The 14,919-nt window shown below is 43.5% G+C and overlaps 1 protein-coding gene across 1 annotated transcript in view; it reads left to right on the top strand.

Moving 5' to 3' along the window:
• Positions 1 to 14,919, top strand: part of NCALD (neurocalcin delta) — a 123,541-nt gene that overhangs the window by 74,312 nt on the left and 34,310 nt on the right. The window contains exon 2 of the mRNA XM_075582576.1: positions 5,687 to 6,083. Within this exon, the coding sequence (XP_075438691.1) occupies positions 5,706 to 6,083 (378 nt within the window). The 5' untranslated portion in view covers positions 5,687 to 5,705. The remainder of the gene's footprint in view (positions 1 to 5,686; positions 6,084 to 14,919) is intronic.

The raw sequence follows: 14,919 nt of genomic DNA on the forward strand, positions 1-14,919 counted from the left end.
TAAATGTTATGTACGTCAATGGGATGTTAATACTGAAATTATCATTTAAAAAGGACAAGATACCGCAGTTCATTGACCTTTTTTTTTTGTTTCAATTTTTTTTATTGAGTTTCAGAGAGATATACATTATACATTTAGTATTTCCAAAAAAGTGAATTCTAGAAACATTTAGTATTTACAAAAAAGTGGTATATAGTAACAATCTTGTACATCGATTAAATTGAACAGTATTTTGAAACATGCACAATGAGTTGTTGTCATTTATTTCGTCAGCATCTTCTTTCTGTTATTGTGTTGTACTGTAATACACTTTTCCATAGCTTAATGAGGAAGCCTTGTGTATCTCTCTGTGGTAGAGTAAAGGAAAGTGGAGGGTAAAGTGGGAGAAGAGGGGTGAAGGCAAGATGGGCTGGGGGAAGGGGGTGTGTGGGGGGGGGGTGGACAGTCCTGTTCTTCTATGGCTCAGCTTCTTGTTTGTCAAGCATCTGATTCATTGACCTTTTCTAATTTATGCTGAGCTACTAAAACTGACAGCCCCATACATTCAATCTTTAAAGCAGCAATACTACTTTCCAACTTGTTATTTATTTGTATATGTAAAGCATGTGGCAATATATCATTCTACATTCTTACCTAAGATAGCAATCATTTACTGCTCCTGTTATACATTTGTCAAAATCCTGATTGTGTGGCTAACATAATGGCTGCTTCAGTCAGTGTAACTCAGCAGCTACAATGTATCCTTATATTACTAAGGTATTACAGTTTACAGCTCAAACTGCTGGGAACATTTGCAACAAATTGTCCCAAACAGGAAAGTGTTGCAAAGGTCTTGCACGGCTTGGGAGGTGGATTACAATCTGCTATAGAAATCAAAGGATGCTTTAAAACAAATTAAAAAGGACAAAAAGAGTTTAATTAAAACAGCGCACTCTTGATTAAAGGTTTGTATAAGCAATTTGATTGCCATCTAGGACTCTGTCTTAAAAAAAGAGGCTCGTTTTGAAATCAAACATATTTACAACAGTAAAGGTTACTAGCACATAAATAAATGAATATATTATTCACCATGCACAGCAGGGATCTTGTCACCTAGATTGTCAGCTCTTCAGGGCAGGGATTCCTTTAACTAATGTTTACTTTGGTGTCTGCAGCACTTATTCCCCCCTCCCCCCCCACCAGCGATGCCACTTCAAACACTATCACTTTTTGCTCTTTCAGCCGCGGCTCCGGAGACAGCGAGTGGCACCGACCTTTATAATATTCAACCGACTTTGAGTGTAATCCAGGATAAATTCACTATAACTAAATTGCTTGTGTTGATTTTGTTGAACGTTAATTAATGGCCCACGAGGCCGTCTCATTATCTAACTATGACAGTACTTCTCTCCGCAACTCTGTCTGCTTGCTCCAACTCCCCTGATGAAATCCTCTCAATTGTACTCAATCCTTTCCCTATTAGAGGAAACGAGAGGGAAGAGACGGGGACACTTTACCTGTAGTACGGGAAGGGGGTGGGGAGGGCATGTCCTGCTCAACACGCCGTAACACAACACAACATGTATTTAAAGGCCAGGTAATTACAGGGGGAGTCTCCCCGGTGGGAAGAATAAGGAGACATAGAGGATCGAGTCCAGTCGGTGGCTGTGGACAGGAGTAGCAGTCTGAAGTGCTTTCTGCTGATACAATGAATTTTGGGATGCGGCTTGTTGGCGATTGGCAGCTATAGGCTACTAACCACTGCCAAGCCCAGAAAAGTTACAGCCCCAAATTAATGTAAGCTTAGTTAGTGGCAGTTCCAGGCCCCGGTGATTTCTTCATGCCCCCATGCCTTGCCCTAACAGGCTCCACCTCTGGTTTCAAGGATTATTGAAATTATTTCAAATGTGCATAGTTAATATCAATAGAATAGCACAATCCCAAACATTTAACCGCCTGAATATATCCCTGCTATTAGTTCACTGTGGAGGTAGGCATGTGCCGTTTAATCAGATATACTGCATTATTCCTATAAATTAATAGATATGTTATGTGCATGTATATTCTCGTTTAGAATGATGATATCTACTAGTACATATCTGTTATTTCCTGCCAAACTGTGGCATTTGCGTATGTCTTTTGCATACTAATTGTTTCCTAGAATCGGAAGAAGAGTTGTATTTACTTTGATTTCAAATGAGGGTAGTTTATTGCCAGATCTTAAAGAGAGTTTTAATGAGCATCTTTTCCCTAGCTGCTGCTTGCTAAAACACCACACATCAACACTGCAATTAGAGGTATTTGTCAAAAGGTGTTACTAAGTGTATTCAGCAACACATTTCTGTAAGTCATTTTTAAGCTTGCTGATATGTCACTTACTGGGAGGAATACGACTAATGAACTGCCTGATGTCCTCGGCTAGATCTCTGAGGTCTGAGACAATAATCCACACTGATCTTTAAGATTAGATTGTCAGCTCTCCGGGGCAGGGATTTCCTTTCCCGTGGTCTGATTTTATGTTTCTTGCACTTCTTGTATTATAATGCCCTGTAATGCATTGTTGCTTTAGTAAAGCACTGCATGCATTGGTGGCACTATATTAATATAATATACATATTTACCTGTACTGTACATCTGATTCACCAACAGTTTACTAGTGTTAAACTCACATCCACAGCTTTTAGCATGACAGCCCTACTTATTGCAGGAAAAACTACCTCTGCCATCTAGTGGTGTCCCAGTCGTGCTAATGTACTCATATCCTTAAAAGAGCAATACCATAGTACTCCCCCCCCCCCCCCTTTTGTTTTTTATTTGTATACTGTATGTAAAGCATGTGATTATGTATATTAATGTATAATTCTACATTCTTACCTAAACTGGCATTCGTGTGGTACTCCTGTTGTAAATCTGTAAGAATCCTGATTGTGTGTCTAATATAATAGTCACGTTTCTATTTCAACCAATCTTTCAGTCAGTGCAACTCAGCAGCTACAATGTATTCTTATATTACTAAGGTAACATTGACTGTAGTTCCAGTTTACAACTCAAATTGCTGGTAACATTGGCAACAAATGATCCCAACCAGGAAAGTGTTGCAAATATGTTGCACTGCTTGAGGTGGGCTAAAACCCGCTATAGAAATCAACGGATGCTTTAAAACTTATTCAAAATTGAATTAAGAGTTGAATAAAAAATAGATTAAAAAAACTATTATCCAATACTACAGAACTGATTTTGTTTTTAAAACCATATAAGATTTCACGTTCTGCTGCTTTAATGCCCCTCACTACTGTCATAACCATTAGGCTAAGGCCCCGTTGCACGCGTCCGCACGGCTGTCTTGGTTGCCGGCGGCGCGTGCAACTCACTGCACCGCGATCTGCGGTCTGCAGGAAACTTTTTTCGGAGCGGAGGGGCATGACCAAATGGGTCGGGTGGGCGGGGCCATGACGGGGGGGGCGCGGCCATGACGAGTGTCCGTGTGCTGGAGTGACATATCTCCAGTTTAATCGGGTGCTGTAAAGTCCCGTCCCGGCCACCGCCCCCCACTACCCCCTCAGTTTGCCCTGAAGCGGGACCCCGTCCCCCAGGCCCTGCATGTAAATTAGTGTGAGGACAGTGTAAATACATGTGTCCCGCTCCCCGCAGCCTCCCTGCTCCCCGAAGCCTCCCCTCCTCCTCTCCTCATTGCCAGGGGTTCCCCCATCCCGTGCATCTGCTTACACTGCAGACTATGAAGAGAGAGTTTGTGGGAGGGAGCAGGGGGGGCTCCCTTGGTGCTGCAGCCGCTTTCCCTCTCCTCCCCGCTCCCCGAAGCCTCCCCTCCTCATTGGCTCACAGCCACACCATGTGACACGTCTCCGCTTGGGATTACAATTCTCTTGTATCCCCTGGCGGCTGACGCGTCACAGCGTGTAGCGAGCTGTGCAGCCAGGGGGGACTGGGACCGGCTCGGGAGGGCACCATCACATGGTTAGTAGCGCTCACGCGGCCGCCCGCGCAGCGGGTCCCAGCCCTTACTTTACACTGCCAGAATGGGTACTACTGTAGCCCTGTTTATGTTTTACAGTTGTTCCCTTGGTACTAATCTCACTGTTGAAGACACAGGGAGCGTATGTATCATACAGTAGTAAACAATGCATGCACCGTTGCAGGACAGATGACACTTAGGATCACATGTTTAAAACTCGGTTAAATCAGGGCCTATAACGTGACCTTATCTAAAACAGCACGTTGTTCCCCTGAGTTAAAATGATTTAAAAACTCATTTTTAAATGCAAAAACAACTTCCAAAATACATCTCATTAGCATAGGCTTTAACGGCAAGTTATTGTAGGATAGCACGTTATCTTCCAATAACGTGACGTTAGGCCAGTCTTGGCGTTACTCCTATCCAGAATCCTGAAATAGGCCATTTTCTGAAATGTGTAGAGACTAGAGGAGTGGGAAATAATGCTGGGTTTAAACTATGCCTATATGTGGCGTTACACCCACCTAGCACTGCATTAGCACCGCTTAGCGAATATGGGCGTAAATCACTAAAGCTTAAAACAGTATCACAATCTATTCACAATCACATGAAAAAAATATTTCTAATTCTCTCATAAACGCATCAAAGAGAGGGGGGGGGGGGGGGGAAAGCATGACAAGCGACTTCCTTCTCAGGCACCAAAGTGTAATCACGTACCATGCGCCTTGATCCAAATAAATAACTACATTGTGAAATGTAGTATGTATTACACTATCAAAGTTATAAAAGGCATTGAAACCACTTAAGGCCCAGATCCACCGAACTTTATTAAGTGAGTTAATGTGACTTGCCATAAGGTGGCTCTTCAAAGCTCAATAACGCACATTGCACCCAGAAAGGGCATTGTTTCAAATGTAACGAATGTTCGTGCTAATGAAATACAAAAGAGGCGTCCCTCTAAACAACTCATATTCACAAAGGTCCGTGGGACTTTCCATGACATTAGTCATAAATAAAGGTGGCGTTACTCCTACAGTATTCACACCCTGAAATATGAGCTTTGCTGGATGGAGAAGGAAGGAGTTCTGTTTTTGTTAAGTAGCAAGTTACCTACGGTGTATACACCTCCCCAAACCCACCTTTATACAATACGATGAGAGGTACCTGTGAACCAAATTGAACACACCTGAGCAACTGGCTAATTTGGATATACGAAGTATATTCAAAAGGATAGAAACAGCCTATTTCCTATGCACAGGATATCAGGTGCGACTTGTTACACAATTCCAGTTGTTAAATTAATTTTACATTTTAAAAGTTCATTTAAAAATATAGCACAAAAAAAAAAAAAGAGTAATGTATCTTGAAAAATCTTTTGGGGGGAAATTTAGTGGAATCATCAAAACACTGAACAGTGGTAGGGTCGTCTTATTGATCTACTGATTTGGAAATAATCCCTAATTAAATGTAGAATATACAGGAAACAGCGTGATCAAATAACCTACGGTGTCAATTTTCATCAAAGTATTTGGACTATATGTTGTTTAATGATCACTAATGGCTGTCACTGTTCAGTGAAGAGATGTATGTTGAATGTATTCCTCAGTGTCAAATTACATTGTTCCCTCAATGAGTATGCACAATGTCTTCATTTTTAAAAATAAATAAAATGATAACGTTAAAAAAAGCTAAAGTTTGTAAAATCTTTAAATTTGTTTTCTTTGTGATTTTCAGCTGAAAACTTCATATCAATATGGGGAAACAGAACAGCAAACTACGCCCTGAGGTCATGCAGGACCTCCTAGAAAGCACAGACTTTACAGAGCATGAGATCCAGGAGTGGTACAAAGGCTTCTTGAGAGACTGTCCAAGTGGCCACTTAACAATGGAGGAATTTAAGAAGATATATGGGAACTTTTTCCCTTACGGGGACGCTTCCAAATTTGCCGAACACGTATTCCGCACATTTGATGCCAATGGGGATGGAACAATTGATTTTAGAGAATTTATTATAGCTTTGAGTGTAACATCCAGGGGCAAACTAGAGCAGAAGCTGAAGTGGGCATTCAGTATGTATGACTTGGATGGAAATGGATACATCAGTAAATCGGAAATGCTGGAAATAGTACAGGTATGTTTCCCAGTTTCATTATTTTCGGTGCCTTTTTCTTTCTTGTGACTATGGGGGAGGAAAAAGATGGGGATAGTACTCTCGCTTCAGCTTAATTAGAGAACATATATGGGGACACAGGTGCAAATAGGGATAAAGGGGGATAGATTACAACAAAAGAAAGACATCGGTGATCTAAAATTAGATCCGTCTGTTATAACATAACATAACATAGATAAGTGCTTTCAAGAGGGAGTTCTTTCTTTTGTTGTAACCTTTTTCTTTCTTACAAACTTAGTGGGTTGTTTTTACATTTATTTCCTTTCATGCTCAATGTAACTGTGCTGCATTTCTGTGTGGCTTAATGTTACATAGTAGATGAAGTTGAAAAAAGACATACAGTATGTCCATTAAGTTTAACCTATGCTACATTTAGACCACAGATACTTATTCTATATTTGTATTTACAGTATTTTGATTCAGAGGAAAGCAAATAACCCCCCCACCCAGTGAAACATTATCTGTGAAATGTCTTTACGTCTTTTTCATAATTACTCCAGCACAACAGTACTCAAAAAAGAAACGTTTATTCTGAAGATAAATACTCACATACAAAATAGTACAAAAATGGCGGTGACATCAAATATGTTATATCTTCATAGATGGTGGCATAATATTCTTCTTCATCTAACTAGCTAAACATATCCCTTAATCAGCCCTTGTAACTACTAATTCTATTACCAGATATGGTAATGTCTTTCCGAACATCCTTCCCATGTTTACTTATTTGGTATATCCCTGTATACCTTTCCTTTCTAAAAAGATGTCCAACCTTTTTGAGAACATATCTATTGTATCTGCCATTACAGTCTCCATGGGCAATGAATTCCACATTTTAACTGCCCTTGTGTAAATAACCCTTTCCTTTGTTGCTGGTGAAATCTCCTTTCCTTCAACCTTAAGGGCCTGTGTCCTTTGTACTTCCCTTGGGATGAATAGTACTTTTGAAACCTCCTTGTATTGTCTCCAAATATATTTGTATATAGTTATCATATCCCCTCTTAGACGCCTCTTTTCTAATGTAAACCAATCTAATTGAACTAGCCTTTCTTCATAACTCAGATTTTCCACCCCCTTTATTAATTTAGTGTCTCTTCTCTGCACTTTTTTTAGTTCCATAGTGTATTTTTTATGGAGTGGTGCCCAAAACTCTACTCAATAATCAAGGTGTGGTCCTGCTAAGGCTTTATTCAGGGGCATAATTATGCTTTCTTTCCTTCCATTCAATGCCTGTTTAATGCAAGATAAGATCTTATTTGCCTTTGCAGCTACTGCCTGAAATGGAGTACTATTGCCAAGCCTGCTTTTTACAAGCACTCCTAAATCAAGGATATTGTTCTACTTTTATATAGTGCCCAAAATGTACCATTTGTTGTCGTTTGCAGCATAAGCTTAAAGATGGCTGAAAGTATGGGATTGATGAATCAATACATAAGGGCATCAGACATACAAATAGAGAGAAAGGTATCTTAGCCACAAATAGCTTAGAATAAAGTTCCTATTCAATACAGTACAAAGCAGCCGACCGCAAAGCACAGCAACTGGCTTGGCAGTATTCTGACCAGGAGACTGTATTGAATAAGAGATAAGCGAGTGTAATTGTGTGAGAAAAGAGGCGTTCATTCACTAGGCTACATAATCCCATCAGTATTGGTGATATTTACATGAATATAATGGGCCATATTTGCTTAGCAGTCCTCTGCTTTCAGATACTTTCTGGAGCAGGGATACACCTTACAGTCCGTTCAAGTGACATCTAGTGGGCTGTAAATTGTCGTATGGAAGAAGACGGCTTAGTAAATTTGGGACTGTATGTATCTAATTTATGGCATTGTTCCCAGTGCCTTTGTGTAGAGAAAATAATAGTAGTTTCTCTCAAAGTCTTCCAGGCTGCAAAACTAGTGCGAAAACACATATTAAAGAAAAAAATCCCTATTGCTTTCAGTAGGACTGTCCTCTCTGCTGAATGTGGTATACTGTAGTTCAAAGTTCTATAAGCTGTGTTGGTCCTGCAGAAATATAGACCCTTTTTAGGATGTAATATCTATCAAGGGCCCTGTCACTGGAGAGAAGGCAAAGTTTGGCAGGCACACGTGGGTTACAACTGACATTATAACACTCTACCATTTCAGGGATGGATGCCTTGTGGAAAAGCTACAAAGTAACTGGCACTACCAATGATCTCAATCACTATAGATGCCTGTGGAATATGTGCACAAGGCAAACAAGACAGGCAAAAGCACAATATTACTCTGACAATCTTCACTAGAATACATCAAACCCAGCTAACTTCTGGGAGGCTTTCAACAATATATTACAGCCTTCTAACCATCAACAACCAAGTAATATCACTGATGAGGCTATTACTCCACTGACATTGCAGATACATTCAATGATTACTTTGTGGGGTGTGCTACTAATTTATTAGCGAAACGCAACCCAAACCACAAACATGAACCTCATTCTGAGAGTACCCTTATAGCCCCACCCTCTTCTAACACTGCTCGCAATTTTCAATTTGTCCCAGTATCCGAAGAGGATATTACACAAGCGCTCCTCAAATTAAAACTATGCAGCCAATGTGGACCTGACTTACTGCAATCTAGGTTCCTACGACTTGGTGCCCCAGCCATTGCCAGTCTAATTGCTTCCATACTCAACTCTATCCTGTCTGCAGGCCATAACCAAGACCTGGAAAACTGCCAGAGTTGTCCCAATCTTCAAAAGTGGGGACAAAAACACTGTCTCAAACTACAGGCCAATCTCTCTCCTCCCAATACTATCAAAAGTCATGGAAAAATGTGTTCTCTCCCAATTAAGCGAATAGTATACCAAGACAAATTTCCCTAGCCAATTCCAATCTGGCTTTCGTCCCAAACACTCCGTGGTAACCACCCTGCTAAAAGTTTGCAATGAAATCCAGTGTGGAATGGAACTGGGACAACTGAATATTCCTAGATTTTGCAAAGGCTTTTGATACTGTTTATCATGTTATCTTGCTTAACAAACTCCAGTGCTCTGGAATATGGAAGCATGCTTTAAACTGGTTTCATTCCTACCTACCAGGTAGATCCCAACATGTGTCCATCTCAGGCTCTAACTCCAACCCCTTGGATATCACCTGTGGTATCCCGCAAGGCTCTGTTCTCGGGCCCCTACTCTTCTCAGTGTTCATCAATGATCTTCCTACAGCTTGTAAGGGAGCTTCAATACACATGTATGCAGATGACACAATCCTATATGCACACAGACCTAGCCTCTCCAACCTTGAACACATACTTCAATCTAACATTTTGAGACTTGAAGATTGGATTTCCCAAAACAAACTGTTTTAAACACTGACAAGACTGTAACCATGGTATTTCTGACCAAGGCTACATTTTTAAAGCTTCCAATGACTGAGCTCCAGATCAGAACCAATGCTAATACCACCCTAACTCCTGTTACTAGTTTTAAATACTTGGGCATATGGTTTGACTCCCATTTAACAATTGGGATGCTCACTGGTACCGACATCCAAAACCTATGCCAAACTAGGTGTATTTTACAGGAACAAATCCTCCCTAAGTCTGCTGGTCAGAAAGCGTATCGCACAGAAGATGCTAATGCCAATTATCGACTTAGGTGGACATAGGATACGGCTCTGCACCCCAAACTCACCTTAGCAAACTTGATACCCTCTACAATTCAATATACCTTTTTGTTCTCCAATGCAACTACAACACACATCACTGCGAAATGCTCAAAAAACTAGATTGGTCATCACTTGAGTCTAGGCACAAAGTTCATCTTTCATTTCTTGCCTTCAAATACTTTCCGGGCAAACTACCCATCTATCTGAACAAGCTCCTCACCCCTACCACATGCAGCACTTATCACCTGAGATCTGACTCCAAAAGGATGTTTATGGTCCATTGGCTCAACAAAGTATCCAGCCACTCCTTCTCTTACCGTGCACCCCAAAACTGGCATAATCTACCGGAGACTCTCACAGCCGCCACCAGTCTAAGGTCTTTCAAAACTAAAGCTGTCTCACATATTAATCTGGTCTGTAACTTTTACATACGCCTATAATATATATTATCTCTAACTGTGCATGCAATGTCTTGTATATAATGCATACCCTGTTCACTTATGTAACTATGTATTTGTAACCATGTATTATTTGTCATCTTAACTCTATGCCCAGGACATGAAAACGAGAGGTAACTCAATGTATTACTTCCTGGTAAAACCTTTTATAAATAAATAAACACATCTCATAAATCTTCAAAGAAAGCGAATTACTGGTGCTCATGGAGGCAAGGAAAATCCTGCCGTTCCCAGAGAGTCATGGAACAAAAAGTGGTTATCCAGGCACACGGGCTTAAGCAAATATAATAATGTATTGTAGCAAGAAACAACCAACGTTTCAACTGGCACGCAGTCTTTATCAAGGTGATATGAGTGTTGGTCTTGTCCCGTCTTGGTTGTTTGTTGTTCTGTTGTTTATGCAGCAGTACACATTATGATCGTCCCTTGTGTTTAATTCCACATGCCCTGAGGAAACTTCTTTGTGGATGTTCCAGATTGGACTTCCGTAATAAGGTTTTCATATTACCTTATATTTGCATTTATTGGACTTTTTTGAGGCGCCGGTTTGTATTTGTTATATGTATGTTTCCCTGATCTTTTCCGGTCAGTTCTTTATCAGGCAGCCTTGCTTATATATATATAAGTACTCTGTACACTTTTTGATTATATTTAGTCACTAGTTGTCACCACACATATTGTTTGTAAGCAGTAGCGCTTTCAGCACTTTCCTTTTTGTTGTATTGGTTGTTTCTTGCTACAATAAATTCTTATATTTCCTTAAGCCTGTGTGCCTGGATACCAACTTTTTGTTTGTCACGGTAGACCAGAACAATTACACCAGGGATCAGCACACTAGACAGAACTGCAGAGTTGAACAAAAGTGAATTTATTAGAAAAAGTTTCCACAAACTTCCAGTACATTAAACACATATACAAACTCCCCCAGTAACTGGGGTTACTGGGGGAACAACCTAAAATCCTCAGCTGCGGGAACCTCCGTCTGGAAGCTTAGCCTGATACGCGCTCCCAACTTGCGCCACTGTCCTCGGTAGTATGGGCAACACTGCGTTGCTCTTCGCTTGCTTGCAGTTTGTAAATTCCCTGCCATTGCTTCACTCCAAACAGCTCCGGCCAATGCTGCACACACAGACTGCAGCAACACTGGATGCTCCAGACCCCTGCACTGGGGCTCCTTAGTTCCCTTCTGCTGACTCACTGCCAGCTCTTTCTTTATAAGGGCTCCGCCAGTCCCCTGTAAGCACCCAGTCTTCACAAAGAATATCAGGCCCAGAATGACTCTGTTGAAGCTAGGGAGAAAGAGTATTTATACCCCTGTCCCAACCAGGGAGATGCCAGCTAGTCTGGGTAGGAACAATAGTCCTGGTCTCTGCACAAGGCCACAGACCTGGTTGATGGGATTACTGGGGTTGAAGGTGGGCCAGGAAGCCCAAAATGGCATGCACCAATTTGGTAATTCCTATCCTTAACATAGTCCACAGGATGCAGGCAGGCTCAGGACAATGACCATACAATCCCCTTCAACAGGCAAACCATACAGATACAGCCCCAGGGCTTAAAGCTTTCTTACAGAGCAAGTCCACTCAGCAGGTAGTTGAACTCTCCCTGGTTCCTCAACAACGGACCTAATCCCATAACAGTGTCCAGGCCTACAATATCAAACTCTGATGTGATTATAGCTCCTTTTGCAAGAGATAGTTAACCCATTTTGGTCCCCATTCTTGAACAGAGCTGTACATCACTGTTTTACATAATTTCGAGGAACATATGTAGGATTGGTACAATAAACTGTACATACATAAATAAATGCATCATATCATTGACAAGTAGGGGTAACCGCGGGCTTAACCTTTATTTAAAAGCAGCCAAAACCAACATCAGAGCTTTTCATGCAGTGCAGAATTTTAGAAACCTCACAGCTCTCATATTAATCCTTTGAAAAGTATCGCAACGAGAACTTCCGGTGACGTCACCGTGATTGGTCGACTAGGGGAAGAGCTCCTGACACCCTCCACAGAAAAATATCAGAACGAGCACCCACACATAAAAAAAATCCCCAAAAAGCTGCCGTTTCTCCTCCTGAAGCCGAGGAAATGACAGGCAAGCAACAGAAAAAAAAACCAAAACACAGTCACCACGTTGCGGAGAGCGCACTCCAGGGACAATTTGACTTGGCGCAACAAGGGCTAAATAAAGAATTTTTCGAAGCCCTTTACACCAACATGAAGCCAACATGGGCTTTCAGAAGGATTTGGAGACAGCCATGGAGGGGATTAGATCCGACCTAGGATCCCTCACTACTCGGACGGAAGTTCTAGAGGCCAAAATAGATGGAGCCCTGATTTCTCAATCAAACACTGAGGACGAAATAGCCAGACTGGGACACGAAATTATGGACCTAATAAATGCCCTGGAGGGTCAAGAAAATAGAGACAGGAGGCAAAACTTGCGCATCAGGGGTATTCCCGAATCGCTGCCCACAGATACCCTCCAAGCTTACCTCAAAAAAGTGTTTCTGAGCCTGGTTCCAGACTTAACTGAGCATGACCTCCTGATGGACTGGGCGCATAGGGCCCTGGGACCCAAACCGTCCCAGAGACGTCATCGTGAAACTCCACGCGTATTCCACGAAAGAAAAGATAATGATGGCCGGGAGAGGAGCGGGGGATATCCGAGTGGACAACTACAACATCCAAATCTATAGCGATCTCTCCAGGGTCACTGTCGCCAAAAGAAGAGAGATGAAGCCCCTCACAACACTCCTAAGAGATCGAGGAGTTAAGTATCGGTGGGGCTTCCCATTCAAATTGATTGTCCCCAGAAACGGCAGATATTTCACCATCACAGACCCTGAAGACTCCAGAGATTTCCTGAAGGCCCTTGGACTAACCCCCCCGCGGGATGACGACCCCCCACTAAGGGAAGTGTATCCCTATCAGTGCTGCAGCCGAAACCCTTACCATTCCGGTACATAAAGAACTCTACACCTTAAAACAACTTGCCTCCTCAACTGTCCGCCTAACCGGCAACTCCGTTGCTCCACCCTGCAAACTGTTAGTAAGATACTAATTATATGGTCAACAACGCAACCTGCCCACCCCCCTACCCTTTCCCCCACGACTCCCGAACCACCCCCCTAAGTATTGCCCCAAGCAAGGCTCCGCCACAATTCAACCTACCCCACACCCCCTGCCCTAACCTCTTCCAGAGGCCGCCAAGTCGTTCCGGTGCAATCCTCTAGATGAGCCACGGAATGGCGGACTCCCAGAAGGATCCATGGTAAATTTCAAACATACAGTCCGCTGATTTGTTTATCCTCAAATCTCCCCACTGCCACCCCCCGGCCCACTGCCCCCCCACAGGCGGCCAGCTACCACAAAAGCACCCCCTTTAAGCAGCGACCCCCCCCCCCCTTGCCCCCTTCCTTCCCCCAGCTAGGCTACGCAGCCCCCTGCCACTTTTTTCCATCCACTAGCTGCCTCCCTCCCGCAATCATCCATACCTGCACCCTTGCCCCTACTGCAAGACTGGCAATCCTACCCAGTCAGCTTCCCCTACTCAGCCTCCCCCGACACGAGCCGATGCTATCTGCTATCTGGGGTTGGGCCCTCCTTCGGGGGGTCCCCGTCAAGTAGCAGCAGTCCCCCGAAGTGATCCCTTCTCGAGCTACCCTGACTGACGTCCCGCTGCGGAGCCCCCCGGAGTTGAGGGAGGCCTCGCACGGGGCCACAGAAAACCCTAGTGTCGCATCAATGCTGCATCCTCCAACCTACGCAACACCTCACGAGAAGGATGCTGTAAAGAAGAGCCGCATTACTCACCAAAGTCAGAGATCCCTGCGGTCTCGGCGGGCTCCACTCATCTCTACCGGTCCACCCGTGAGCCTCAGGGGCCTTCGTTTTCCTTGGGAGGTACCTGCGCCCGGTTCCCTGCCACGCCTGACGTCTCCTGCCGGGAGGGCGTCTCGGCGGAGGACCAACCCCTGCTGGTTCCTGGGCCGCGATGGTCAGGTGATCCCGATTGCCATTACCCCCAGCCTCTGCCATACGGGGACCCACAGAACGATTACGCGAGCAGAGAGGTCTTGGAAAAGAAGTTCCCAACCCACACTCTTGAGACGCTATCCCCCCCTATGTATTTCCAAACTGCTAGAGCGGCCAGAACTGCCTCCCCCGGGGGGTTTGACAACGAGAAGGTTTGGACTTACTCGCCCCCCTGAATCTGATATTTCCCCCATAGTGTTTCTCCTTCCCCCCCTCCACCTGTGTACAAAGAACCCTCAAGGGCTCTGCCAAGGTCTAAAGGTTGCAAGAAAAAAATACTCGAACAACGCAAGTATAAGTCCCATAGCATAGTTAAGACCAATGAAAGTTTCCCCACCACTAAACTGTTACAAGTGGTTTAAGTTCTACTTCAGGGAGGGTATCGGGCCCTGTACCCTGTCCCACAACAGGTTTGGTGTCCTGGAAGGTTCTCCAGGGGTGTTTGACCCCTTTACCTTACTCGCTCTTGCGACTAAGGTTATTTTTCTTGGGCCATGCAAAGGCCCGTTTGCTCTCTCCTTCCCTATTGTGTCTACCCTCCCTTCCCCCCAACCCCCCGCCCTGAGGCGTCCCCCCCACCTCCTGTCCTCTCCGCACTGGGCCCCCGTTCCATATCTAAAAGACCCGTTTCGGGGTCACCTCTGCCTACCCCCCCCCCCCAT

The sequence above is a fragment of the Ascaphus truei genome, chromosome 2 (assembly GCF_040206685.1).
Source record: "Ascaphus truei isolate aAscTru1 chromosome 2, aAscTru1.hap1, whole genome shotgun sequence".
Classification (NCBI taxonomy): domain Eukaryota; kingdom Metazoa; phylum Chordata; class Amphibia; order Anura; family Ascaphidae; genus Ascaphus; species Ascaphus truei.